The sequence below is a fragment of the Larimichthys crocea genome, chromosome XV (genome assembly GCF_000972845.2).
Source record: "Larimichthys crocea isolate SSNF chromosome XV, L_crocea_2.0, whole genome shotgun sequence".
In the NCBI taxonomy this organism is placed as follows: domain Eukaryota; kingdom Metazoa; phylum Chordata; class Actinopteri; family Sciaenidae; genus Larimichthys; species Larimichthys crocea.
Window position 1 is genome coordinate 15,660,845 of NC_040025.1, and position 14,518 is coordinate 15,675,362.

The window sequence follows — 14,518 nt, forward strand, 5'->3', positions numbered from 1 at the left end:
ATGTTGGGTAGGAAATAATAGTCATACACTGTAAAACCCACTTTCTTTCAAATTAAACCTGCTTTAATAATAATAATTTTACTTATTTATTTTAAATGCATTTTTTTTTACCACTGTTCAACAAAACCAAATCTACTCAATTCAAAGGGATATGAAGCTGAGGAAAACAATAAATCCTCATATTAGAGAAGCTGTAACCAGCAAAGGTTTTGTTTTATTTATTGTTTAAGAGAATTAAAACAATTAATTAATTGCTTAAAACACTTGGTTAAAATTTCCACATTAGCACAGCACATACAGTTGTGTCCCTTAGTAGGTTTTTAGAGAGCCTTGTCTGCACCACAAGAGGGAGGTGTATCCTAAGTTACCGTCTGTTCACAACATTACTTCAGACTGTAAGAAACAGATGGTATTTGCAGCATGCAATGCCAAGTGCTCTGCAGTTTTCAGGAGCCATTATTTAGTAATCGTTAAAGCTGAGACAACAGATGATCAATACACCTTTTCACGACCCTATCACTAATCAAGGCATGGAGTTGGTTGGAAATATATGACCTGGGTTTCATGTTGCATTCCACTACTTGTAACTTGCAAAGAAAAGTAAAAATTCAAGTAAAAAGTAGTCTTGGTTAACGTTTTATAAGTCAGCAAAGTATGAAGAAACCTGTTATAAATGTTTGTATGAATGTTGCTGTTAAGAAGTATTATTGTCAAAGTGGGTGATTAAACAGACATAGAAGTCTGTGTGGTGATAGCTGATACCCACATTCCTCAGAGAGGAGGAGAGTATTTCTTCAAGTACATTGCCCCGTCATTCTGCCTGCATGGGTATTGCCACATCAGTCGTACGTTCGGAAGTGCAGATCATACCCTTTAGCACCTTCCTCTTTGCTATTGACCAGTTCCTTAATTAAAGCATTAGGATAGGCAGGATGAGATCAGCCTGAAGGCTGCTGGGAGTGTGCGCTTTCCCCCATGGGAGACATCCCCTCCCTCTGCAGTCTGATTTACAACACCCACAGGCCCCCGGCACTTAACAATGGACCTCCTTAAGTGAGGTAGATGGGGAGGAGACCAGAGAGGGGGAGATAACACTCCATCTTCATACACAAAGTGCTGAAATCATCTAGGGTCGAAATCATCTCTGCAAGACAGACTGATCATGGAGTCAGTGTGGAGGTAAAGTGTAGGAGTGCTGCCTTGTGCTCAGTCTGGCTCACTCTATCAGGGAGGCGAGCTGTTTAAGAGTGATGGCTAACTCTGTATATGCTCTCCTGTCAGAAGGATGAAAAAATAGGTCCTCCAAACAAAAAATTCCCAAACAACCATTAAATCTAAGTTGTCTGCACATACTATGGCTCTTTAATATGTGTGGTTCAGAGGTTTAGAAAAACAAGCGCTCAGCAGCAGAAATGTTCTGTCTCCTACAAATGTTTGGATGCCCCCTGATCAAATACATCACATACTCAAGGTGCATGATTGAAACCTTCCCAACAATAGCTCCTGCTATCTCCCTCTCCCTGAGGTGTGGGAGAGCCTTTTCATCTCAGGTTTTGATTAATAAAGGAATCGCTGGTTGGTTGAAGGCGGCGGTCTGCTCCCCCCCACCCAAGCATCCATCATGCCTGTGACAGCCCACCTCTCTGTGTTAATTAGTGGTGATATTTAAGCTGTCTGAGGTGTTCCATGGCCGTCAGCGTGGTGGTGCTGCTCATCATTAAAATTTCAATTCCTCTGTACGGGTTACTCCCATTTTCCTGAACACCTCAGTGAACACATCCTCAAACGTTCACTGCAAAGTGGCAATCAAGACAAGACCACGAATGAGAGCACAACAACTGTTTTTCTTTAAATGAAATATTAAAAAAATTACATGAATCAACTGTGAATGTGACCCTGTTGGTGCACTCACTGTCTTCTTATATGCATTTTAATATTAACCCAACTGTATCGGCATAAATGTAAAAACATCAATTTGACTTATCACACTAGCTCAATAATTATTTGATATTACATGAAGGAATTTGCCATAAATCGAAAAGTTCTCGTCAAACAATGAGCAGTGAAGGTGTGAGTACATTACTTATTAATGATTACCAAATATTGTAATATTCTCTAACACTGGGGGCTATTATTCAGAAATAAATTATGTATGTAGCTGAATTCTGGTCTGCCTTATAACCAAAAGGCATTCTGCACCAATATGAGAACTTATATGCGAACGATATAAAATTAAAGAATAGCCTGGTTAAGTGAAGGGTTTAAGCAAACGGCAGCCATTTTACATTAATCTGAGATGGACAAAATGGCCTCCAGAGTGTGCACAAAGTTGTGTGTACACAGTTTCCGTAAGATGTCACGGTGTTTCTGTTACCAAAATCTAGTAAATGTGTGGAAGTTACTGGCAGGATGTCTACCAGCCACCTGCCTCACAAAACATCTCTGATGGGGAATCCTCTGTCATGTCGTGCTTCAAACTGTCCCACATTCAGATGTCTGCCACTATTTTTCTAATTAGTGTAACTCAACAAGATTAATTAGCCTCTGTGTATCATTCCCAGTACTCAAAACACGACACAGAGGAGAAGAGAAGCGAAAGCCATCACACATCTGACTGGTAACAAGGGAGAAGCAAAGTTCGGCCTACTTGCATATTTTGAGATATTGAAATCATGAATATTCATATGTGAAAATTAATCTCCAGTCAAGTCAAGTCAGAACTTGCCGTCTTAATTTTCAAAATTAACTTTTTGCAATTTGGTTAAATTACACAAACGGAGTGAAGCCTGACAGAGAGAGAAACTGGTTAGGATGAAAAAGTGGAGCAGAGATATGAAAAAAGCTCAAGGCTTGATCTAAACTCAATGGTGTCCTTTTTCATTGAAGAAATGTTGATGTGTCACAATTGGAATAGCACAGGCCCATGGCTGAATTCCATTTAGTTTCTTTAATTTCAGGCTCCTGGTATTGTCACACATTATGGCTTGACTGATATACTTGAAAAGAACAGAGCCAGTGTTAAAATTATTGTCTCTTGTGCTTTTCCAACAAATAATCAACATGTCTGCTGTGAAAAATGGCTATTACAATATGTTAGCAATATATAGCACTCATAAAGAGAGAAAGAAGAAAGGAGGAGGCCCAAACAGGGCCTCATGCTCTACCTACCCCACCTTTGCTAAAGGTCTGTAGTATGCAGATATATTTACAAAGATCAGGTTCAGTTGTGTAGGACCTTGTTGCTGAGATTTATTTGGTCACACAGAGTCATGCATATTCCCCTTGACAGGATGGACACTGCAGTGCCCTGCCGACTGTGTAAAAATCACTTTCCAATGGAGGTGCGTTCAGCCTTGACAGATACATTAACATGCCTTGGCCTTACACCAGCCTATTAATCCACAGCTTGTTGGAACACGTGTGGACGGACCTGCTTCTCCAGGGAACAAACAAGCAGCTACATCGAGAGTCCATGTTTGGCCTTCAGAGGTGCTAGATGCTCAGTGCACTGTGAAAAGTGGGACTTATTTATCTGGGAAGTCACAACTTTTATGTTCCTTAGACCAGGAACAAGGGCCAATGTATTTAGTGGTATCAGTTACTGATGGCAAATGCCTTGCCCCACCATCTCCTTCCTAGTGAAGGAGAAACTACAGTGGCAGAGAAACTGCATGAAAAATGTAGGTTGTATCAAGAGACAGTGTTTAATTGGTTTGTTGTGGGCTACTATAGAAAAACAGTGCTTCAAAATGACCTATGGCTTCTAGGTTAGGGTTACAACCATACCTGGTCTCCCCTATAAAAGATTCTATATGAGGCAACAAAAACAGAATGATTCCAATTTTCAGGTGAATATATACTAATGAAAACATAAACAAAACATCGTAAAATAGATAAAACCATCCATTTCTTCTGTAGTATAAGTTTATCAGAATATTAATTTTCAGAAAAGCCCTTTTCAAGACCTTAAAGGTCCAGTGTGTAGCATTTAGTGGCATCTAGTGGTGAGGTTTCAGATTGCAACCAAAAAGAACCTTTAAATATTACAAAAACCTAAATTTTACCCACTGGTCCTTCAAAACTGCATATTTGGTATAAGAATTCCTGCTAAAGATGTTGATTCCCAGGTCCATACAATGGATGGATCCATGTTAAGACATACAGTATATGGTGGAACCTGGTACACAAATAGCACATGAAGACCTCATTGAAATGGTTAACTCTACACAGGTATAATTGTCTCAACCTCTTCAACACACTGCCACACTATCCATCATTCCCCTGAGTTCAGAGGGATCATGTCTCTTTGAGATGTAAAACCTGTTTTCTCTCTCTTACATGGCACATTGTCAGAGGGCATGCTGTGTAACCCCAAGTTATCAAGTCCACGAGAAGGTCTCATGAAATTATGCAATCCCACTTGACAAGCCAAGTCCAGGGCTTTCCTCTGTCTCTCTCAACAATTTTCCAGTTGAGCAGACGACCTCAAGTGTGAAGTGAAAGAGTAAAGAGAGGGATTTGATATCCAAGGGAAGCAGTGCATGACTCCACTAAAGGGTTGATAGACAGGGCAGGGGCAGCCATGCTTTTTACCCTTAGAGATTTCCATGGGTCAAGGCTGTTACAGGGCCACATTCTCGCTCTTCTTGATCCTGTCAGGGTAGACTGTCAGGCTGATGAAGAGATAGGCTGCAGATAGATGATAGTGTTGCACGAACACTGGGGCTGCAGTGAGCAGATACAGTAGTCAAATGCCAAAGTGACTTTAGCAGTTTTGCTGCTGTTGATCAATTATGCGATACATGCATGATTTACTCAGTCATTTAGAAACTTTTGACCCCACCAAGTCAAACAAAAACCTGCTGAACAGAAGAGGCGTGGAATGAGAAGAAGTAAGACAAATGCACATTCCCATGCAGGTACAACCTGAGGCAAGATGGCAGATGTGACTGGATGTGCACAATCATTATGCAGTGCACTTGGATATTTTTCATATGGTTCAAACTACTCAAAGCATTTTTGGATAGGCACCTAGCATTTTCTTCAATCACACATTTCTGTTCATCCTCTGCTTACAAGAAGGTCTCTTCTCTCATGACGTCAGGACTATTATACTCCAGCGCCACCCCCCTTCAGGCATAAGATTTTACGATTGCAACCTGACACCGTTTCTGTGTCCTATAAGCGACAGAGCTGTAACTCACTTCAAAGGCAGGAGGCATCAAATCACAGTGCACCTATAAATTAACCTGTCGAGTCTGGGCCAATGAGAAAGCAGCATTAAATCTTAGCTGTCAAGCTGGCGGCCAATGGAAAGACGATGGCAGTAAATCTGTCAGGGCCGCGTCTGTTAACGGTGTTGTGGTGTGGTTGGGGAATCCACAGGGAGGGAGGGGAGAAAGTGAGAAAGAGTAGATGATGGAGGGAGGAGGGAACAAACCGAGGGTTCAGAGCTATGCAACAGAGAATGCTTTTCTTTGCATTCTCTGCCCTTGTTATAAAATTACATACTCACATATTGTAGTAAAACAGCATATAGTGTGCAAAGGATTTTTTTCCAAGCAAAACAAGACTAAATGTGACCAGAAAAAAATGGAGGAACAGACAATATGTTTCCCTGATGGATGCAGTGAGAGTTGAATAACACCAGCAGAAACACTCATAAAGCTTTACGACCAGCATGGCTGTGTCTGATGTTCACTGTCTACAGTGAAAATGACTGATGGCCCTTCTTTAGTGCTCTTCTGCATCATCGCAAGACCAAAACTTAGTGTTAACTGTTTGAAAACAGCAGTAACCCAGTAACCTCTTGACTGCCATGACTCTACACCATCAGGAGCAGAGACTACACGCTACCCTCTGGATTACAGGGAGGATCCAGTCGAGTCCATCCACTAACCAGATGTGCCCCAGTTGTGCAACTTCAGAGGATGATGGAGTTGCCCCTGCGGCACAGCAGAGCAGAGCAACTATGCTTGAGGATTTTGTTTTGCCATCTAACCACAAAGAAACACAACATGGTCCTTCTGAATCTAACCAGAACAGGGAGTATTTTCACACGCACTATCGCTCTTCTGAAGCATGCTTTCAGTAAAGAGTAATGCACTGCGCTGGCACAAGAGAACTGTGGGGAAAACAGCAGAGGGAAAACACATCAGGTAGAATATTTCCTCGATTAACAATGCCCTTGGTGGTACACTTTCATTATCCTATCAAAGTTGAACATTTTCATGTAATAAATCTTACAGGCATCATAAAACAACTGGTCCTGCAAAAGCAATGCTATTCCAACCCAAAGAAAAAAGCTTTCTCTTAACAAAGCCCACAATTTTTTCAGCAACCTGTAACGACGTCCAATAAACCAGCCGCATTTGTGGTGACATTTTTATCTCACATCAACAAAAAATATTAAACATTAGCATCAGAATTTACAATCATCTTATGTCATTACTATGAATACTTTTTTTTTCTGCAGAAACATAAACAACGGGTTGAGTTATAGCAAAGGCATGCAAGAGTGCAACGGTGGAGGTGTTGTTTTTGGCTGGCTTTTCCTGGAGTGGCCATGATTCTCCATTCTATGGGAATCCATAAACAGACCCACAGAGGGCAACTGGGGCCATAAACCACGTCAGGCTGCTGAGATGCTGCTGAAACGAAAGGAGCAGGCCTGGGCCCATACCTCCTCTCCTCTGCACGCACACGTGCACACACTCAAGCACAACCACACAGCAGTCTTTAATTACTTATTTCAAAATGCTATGTTTGCTATGTGGACGTTGGATTAGTAAAACTAAGTGAATGCAGCTCAACATTAATTTCCTCTTTGCATTAGGTCAGTTCTTTCCCAGCATTATGTTAATATCATTATGTTAAGTCACATTTAAGTCACATTTCTGCTGGGTGGAATGTGAAAGCAGTAGAAGTAAAATAGCCTTGTTAATTTTAATACACTGGGTCATTAAACATCATGTGGGTCTTGGCCTTTGTCCTACTCAGACAATATAATGGCACTTCCTTTAATATGTTTACTGTATTGGATCCAACATGCTGTCATTGTTTTCCCCAGTGTTGTTTCTCTTCAGCAGGGCAAGCCATTGGATGGGTGCTCAAACCCATTGACTATGACATAAAGACTCTGTAAGCTTACAGATGATGATAATTTATTGACTCTAATTCACATAGTCCACTCGCGCACACACACAAGAGAAAGAGGCTCTTTCACTGTATGCATCGATCAATTACAAGGCCCTAGCCCACACGTCTCTGACAATTTTACTGCATGTTATGTACAGCATGTCAAGCCATGGTGTTTCAAACTGTTATACTCATGCCTGTATAATTAATATAAATTACATTGCTGTTTTTTTTTTTTTATGATGGTGCAACTGTAATTAGCGGATGAAAGCAAGTCACTGCACCCCCAATGGTGCTGCAGGGCTATCCAGATGAAAAGTGAGGGTTTGGACAGGCACCTTGGGTGGGATCTGTTTTAACCCTCTCTCCTTCCTGCCGTGCCCTCACTGGGATCTCGTCTAATCACATTTACTGCTGTCTACTTCTGCTAACCTTGTCCTCTTTAACCTTCATGTTTCATCCCCTCATTGAAGCCGCACACTGAGACAGAAGCCGTCCTCATTATACAAGCAAACTGGTGCGATAACAGTAAACTGGTGCGATAATGGAGTCCATTTATAATGATTACCTGTTCCTTTCTTACTGTGCGTTCTCCAGTAAAACACTTAGCAAGTAGCTCCAACATAGACTCCATTCATGCCATCTCCACAGACATAATGAGCCACAGATTCAAGGGCTGAATCAAACTGGAGCAATGCCAAGACAATAGGTCCACAGGTCAGAGCCAATAACAGTTTCATTGACTACACTCCTCTCAGTTATATGAAAACATCAACCCACATGCATGTATCCAGGCACAAACACACACACATTATGTTGCCCTGTTTAGTGTCAGCTGCAGTCTGCCGGTAGTTAAATCTAATTGATATACAACATACAGAGAGCTTTTTAACATGTGTAGGCATTTACATGTTCATGTTAATGTTTGACCTAGTAATTTTCTATTTTTTTTAGCAATAGAGCTGAATAACATAAATAACAGATGCATTTTATAACATAAATACTCAACAATATATACACTATGTGCACAGGACTGATTAAATGGTGGTATTTTTTAAGTGCCTCAAAACACCACAACAGCATTTTCTTTGTGGTATTTACTATCCTATGTGTTCGTGATTGATAAAAGCAGCTCCCATTAAAGAACCACAAGATATAACTGACGTGACGAGGGATGAAATTTCCCATCGGCCAAATAAAAGGGTGAAATGCTCTAATTTACCCCTTACATTCCAACATTACCACTTATGCGTGATCCTTTCTACTGCTGCAGGCAGTATATAGGCAGATATCTTCTACATCAAGAGCGTTCAGTTTATCTGCTTCTCACTTTGATGTCCAGGGCAAATGACTCATTGAGATAGAGATAAGAGAAAGTAACTGAATTAAAAAAAAAAAAAAAACTGGCGATATGCCAATTTTTGAGAAGGCTACAAACAGAGGCTTAATGACTTTTAACTAATGCCAACTGACATGTCGCAGCATGCCAAATACAGTAGGAGGAGGCGTCTGATTGTAAAGGAGGAGGGCACACGATCTGTAACATGACCTGCTACCTAATGTGGTTCAAATTAGACACGGTTAGATCTGTTCACAGTTGGGCCAACACAAATCTCTGCTAGCAAAAAAATACCTTCAAGTGATCAGCATGAGAACATATGGATATACCTAGCTGAAAGAAGATAGATTGATCATTTCTTCTCCTGTAATATGCATCAGGTACAAACATGATGTAGTGCCTACTCTCACATCCATTTCTCTCTGGAGTGTACCCTCCATTTGCATAAGAATGAGTGCATGAGGTTAGCGTGTGATGGTGGGGGTGCACACACTGAGGCGCACAATTCATGATGCACAGTGGCTCTCTACAGAATAGAAATGAATCAAGTGTGACTCCATAAAACTTATCTGCATGTCACAGTAACACAGGAAGAGTGTGAGCTGCTGATCATAGCCGCATGAATAAGTCTCCTCCCTTCTCCACCTTCTTGTCTACAGTTCTTTTGTACCTCTGCCTTGCACTTTGCTGCAGACACCAGGAGATGGAACCCTTGCTCTACAGTATCTGGCTCTTGTTGAAGATTTGAAAAACAAACCGTGTGGACGCTCTGAAAGAAGGAAAAACCAACAAAGTTCAATACATACCAGATAGTGTTCCGACACATCACAGCTGTACACATGTCAGCGTCAACAAACATTTATTAAAAGTATCAGATGATGGAAGATCCCCAGACAAAACATAACCAAAACATACCTCAGTGATCATAGGTACAGTACTAGTTGTACACTTTTCAATTACAACATTCATGTAAAATGATAGAGATAGTGCTTCAACACTTTGTACAGTAATCTGGAGGAGACGACAGGGTCTTATGCAAGGAGACATATGGAATGTTGCCACGGGGTATCATGAGGTTCATGAATGTTTTATAGACATGTTCGTTTTATAAGCACACAGGTGCTGTAATGAAAAAACAAACAAAAAACAGGCCAGACCTGGTACTGGAATGTACACCATCTTAACCTCATGTTGATTACGTCATACAATGCAAGCCTGTGCAAACAGAATTAAGAAAAAAAAAACTTTGTTGAGCAGTAGTCCTGGGAGTGTGACTGGATCAGCCAGTGGTACTCCTCACAGCTTTGATTGAAGGAGTGGAAATCAGAGGAAAAGGAGTATGGGAATCAGTGCCACGAAGACTGGGCTGAACAGCGGCTCACTGTTAGACTGGTGAAGGAGTGAGTCTATCGTAGAAGCGACCACTTGATCTGTTCTTTGGCAGACTGAAGAACCTGAGGAACAAAACTAGGTTTGAGTGAGCAGATCACTGCAACAACAGAAATTACAATGGACAGTATATGAATGGTTAGCTGAACCCTTAAGCAAAAAAGTATAAAGTAACACAAAATGAAAAATGTGCGGCATCTTGTTATGAAGGCTAAAGGGAAGAATGAATTAAATTCAATGTTGAATTGTTAAAAAACAGAGCAAAGAAGCATGAGTGAGTAATGTAAATGAAGAGAAATATGCAAGATCTAATTAATCATCTTAATTCACTCAATGAAAGCCGAATCATAACCATAAAGTATGGGGACTGGGGACAGCCATTAATCACAGCCAGAGGAGGGGTGGCGGTAGCCAGTCTCAGGCCTCTTAAATGACAACATTAATCAAGAGAAGATCACACACAGGCAGACTCATGTTAGAACTAAAAGACAGGAACCACCGTTGGCTACCTACCACCTTACCACTGAATAATTAGTAATCATGTACACGGTCGTGCATAGAAGACAGTGCAATATATGACAACCTGGAGGCGAGTGACAAAGTAGGAGTAGAGGGGAACGATGCTATAACAATGCCCTTGTATTCATAGGTTCTGTGGTAATGAGTTTTAACAGTTAATAACCTAATGGAGCTTTTAAACTTTATCGCAGAGAGAGGAGCAAGGAATGTTTTTCTCACCTGGGTGACTGTCTGCTCTGTCAAAGGCACATCATCCCCCTACAGGAACAATTATGACATGTTTACAGCTGACAAAACCAACATCAAACTTTGTTGAATTTTTCCAGGAGAGGAGAGGAGCTTACTCTAAGAGCCACACGGTGCACAACTTGCTGAGGGTCACTCTCCAGGATCACTCTGCAGGGGGCAGCAAAGACACAGCCCAACAGTCATTTTAAAAAGTTATACACCAACACTCATTCTGACAAGAGACGACTGAGCATCCAAAGTTTCAAGACGCTCCATTCTTACTTACCCTCCGTCTACAATTTCATCCACAGCCAGGAAGAGCCCCTCCATATTCTCCAACAAAGCCCTCCTCTCGACATTTTTTCTACAGAACAAAAATATACATGTCGACTTTCTAGACAACAAAAAAAGATTTGCAGATGAAGTTTTATAGAATGAATAAAGTGAATGAACAGCTGCCAAAACATACCTCAACATCTGACTGAGCGAATCAAACAGGCAATTTAGAACAGCCATGAGCATAAGCTGTTGAGAATAAAAGAATATATTAAAATCTATTCATCTCAAATGAACGCACAATCATTTTCCATCATCTGGAGAAAAAAAATAATAAAAAAAAAAAAATCAGTTGTTACAGTGTTTTCTTTGGACCTTAAGGCACATCATTTCTTCTATTTAATATCTACACCAAACTTGATATCCGTCTGTGTGAGCTCTATTGTTGTGTGTTATAAATAACAGACACTCGAAGTATACAAATAGCATCCCATTTTTAGAAGGATGGATACTTTAATTATAAAATAATTATTTAAGCTTAATAAAATATAAAAACCCAATATAGACAGATTTGTTCACATTGACACAAATGATTATAAAAATGTCTGTTGATGCACCATGCAGAAGTACCATGTAATGTAGCTTCAACTCTAAATAGGTTAAAGATGCAAATTCACATGCAACACACTCTTTGAAATCAAGCTGCAGCGGTGTAGAAAGTAAAAAAAAGATTAAATTACTGCAAAATGTATACTACAAAATGTGCCCTGCAAAATTAAGACTGCTCAAGTCTGTGAGTGCTTTAGAATAACAGTGGAGAAATGATCAATAGTCAAACGTTACTGTTTGATTTCATATCTAGCCTCAGTTGTAAGAGACAGGAATGAATTACTAACACTGGGTACATTTTTGTTTCTATGACCTTACTCATTGCTCAATAGTTGGGTTATCACATTTATTTAATAACGGTTCATCTCAATACCCTCAAATTAGGCTTACCTCATTTTCATGGGAGCTTCCAATCACATAAAAGAAGAGGTCTATGTTGCTCTTGTAGACAACAGTGAGGCCCTCGAGTAATGCTATCTCGCCTAAGGACAGACAAAAACCAACCATGCATGTTATTAGACACGCACTGAGGCATAGAAAGTGACTGTTTTTAATATGGGAAGCGCATCTTACTGTCTGTCCTGTGTGTTTTGTTGAATATGTTCTTCTCAAATGCCTTCTGCTCCTTCACTGTCGGGTATGTATCATCATAATACTGTAAAAATATAAAGCAAAGACATTATCATATGTTGATATGTACAAACAAAGCAGACTTTAACTAGTTTGGATTTTTATTAAAATGATACAGCTTCTAATATTTCATAATTAGTACCTTTTAATTAATAAGAAAAAATGCATTAGTCACTGTCAATACTTTCCAACTTGTGCAGGTTACTGAAGTAAATGCACAAATAGGAGGGTCAACGCAGGTGTTTCCAATGATACTAATTAAGGCTCCGTTCCAACATGCACCACAGCAGCACCCTGACTCTGTTTGACCTGAATGACACGGAGCCCTAATTAGTTTTATTGGAAACACCTGCGTTTACCCTGTTATTTCAGGTCAAACTGGCTGCTGTGAAAAAGGTCTAGTTAATGTTTAAATGCCAAAAGTTATTTATAGCAAGTAGTGCGTGATTATATTCAGGAATATTTCTGCCTCTGGTGCACTAATGCAGTGTGTCTCAAACTTTGTACTCTGCGTACCACCTCAAAAATATGTGCGCCTCCAACCATTATGACAAAAGTTAAAATAGAGCAGCGTTGTCAGACCCTGTTCGACTACAGACAGTTCACGCAGGAGTCAGATTTACTCCTAATTTATTTAACAATTTTTATGCTATTTATCGTTGACTCTTGTTGTCGAAAAAACATAATTTGGTGGAAAAGGCAAAATATTCTTTTGCTTGGAGCTGCAGTTGAAGTGTTTTTTTTTTTTTCCTACCTCAATATTTTATTCTATTGTATTCAAATATACTGGACCCGCTATGACAACCTAATTGTCCTTTGAGGATTAATAAAGTCCTCTCCCTCTCTCTTTCCCTCTCCCTCCCTCCATTTATTTACCTACTGTCACATTTTAGCTCACAACTAATCATGGATGTATGCTTATAGGTAGGTGACTGTTTCAGGCTGATATTGACAAAAAATATTACAGGAAATGAAAAACTACAGCACATTATTTTGATAGTATTTATTTTTATTTTCAGAAGTTATTTCATAGGTTCTTTCAAGTACTACTACGAGGAGGTCACATACCACTGTTTGAGAATAATCACACTAGTGAGTATTTACAGTATCAGGGCGGTGTTTGTGGAATTGACTAAAAATAAAATACTGTGCCCAATTTAAAAACATGTCACCCAGTGACTCAGTGAGCCTGTTGGGTATGTTTTTAATAGTTTTTGGACAAATGGCAGAGGTCTAAGTCACAGTAAGTATTAAGCTATAGTACGTTTTTCTCTACTTGTTAATAGAGTAATGCCGTTGTTGGTTTTATAATAAGAAAAAATACAGAATATCACCAGGCTTACCCTCAAAGTTCAGCCATGAAACACTTGATAAAAACTTTGCAATTGTCTTCAGCATACCTTGGCGTAAAGCCTGTCTCCATCGTTGTCCAGTATCAGAACTGCTTTGACAGTGTACAAGGACGGTTCCTGTTGAAACAAAATCAGATCAGTGCAACTCATTAACAATCAGTGGCTGAAGTTCATAAACACTCATTGAAAATGGACTAATTAAAACTCTGACGCTGCGGCGGTGGAGGGAGGTAACATCGGATGAATTAAACAAACGCAACACGAGTACATTTAACAACGTTATTAAGAGTATTTTAAATGACTGAAAAGATGACAGTGAAAAAAGGAGACACGACACATCGCCAACAAACACGAAGCTAACTGCTTAGCAAACACAGCCAACTAGTTCACGTTAGTTAGCCTGAGATAACTCGACAGCTTCAGATAACACATCCCGGGAGGTTTCCAGAAACAAACCTCGACACAAACGTACGTTAAATAATCACAACCGAAAGCTTGTTAATAAACACACGGGGTAACATTACCAATATTGGAGAATCCATCTTCTTTCTTGTTAGCAAACTAGCTAGTCGGATAGCAGCTGGCTACGTAATACGTACAGTAAATGAGGCTCTTTCCTATTGGCTGACGCAGCGTCTGACGTTGCACGTACAGGGCAAAGAGCAGTTCACTGCAGGGCACGCAGTCAGCACAGAGGAGCATGTCGTTTATACTCAAAGTGAACTAATATGGCTCATCATAAAGTACACACAGACTCACCAGCGCCTGAAACACATTGATGGGGAAGCTTACAACTTTATAATGTCCTTCAGGTAAAGTCAAACACAGTATGTTCTCCAGGAAGCTTGTTTCTGGGTCCTTCTGTCGTCTACAACTATAAAGTGATATTAAAAGTATCCTAAACTGTCATCATAAAAGTAAAACATAAAGTTTATCTTTGCTGTAGTTCCCCCACTGAAGACCTCTTACGTATTCTTCTGGAAATGTAGGCCCACTACTGAGTTTCATATCCCTACTATTGGTACTGTAGTTCTACCAA

The 14,518-nt window shown here is 40.0% G+C and overlaps 1 protein-coding gene across 1 annotated transcript; it reads right to left on the reverse strand.

The window, feature by feature from the left end:
- Positions 1-9,318: 9,318 nt before the first annotated feature.
- copz1 (COPI coat complex subunit zeta 1) lies at positions 9,319-14,141 on the reverse strand. Its single transcript, XM_010747307.3, has 9 exons — positions 14,004-14,141; positions 13,528-13,596; positions 12,071-12,152; positions 11,888-11,979; positions 11,082-11,137; positions 10,899-10,976; positions 10,729-10,780; positions 10,604-10,642; positions 9,319-9,930 (listed from the first exon to the last, which is right to left on the reverse strand). The coding sequence occupies exons 1-9, from the start codon at positions 14,019-14,021 to the stop codon at positions 9,883-9,885; spliced, it is 534 nt and encodes a 177-aa protein (XP_010745609.1). The 5' UTR covers positions 14,022-14,141; the 3' UTR covers positions 9,319-9,882.
- Positions 14,142-14,518: the final 377 nt, after the last annotated feature.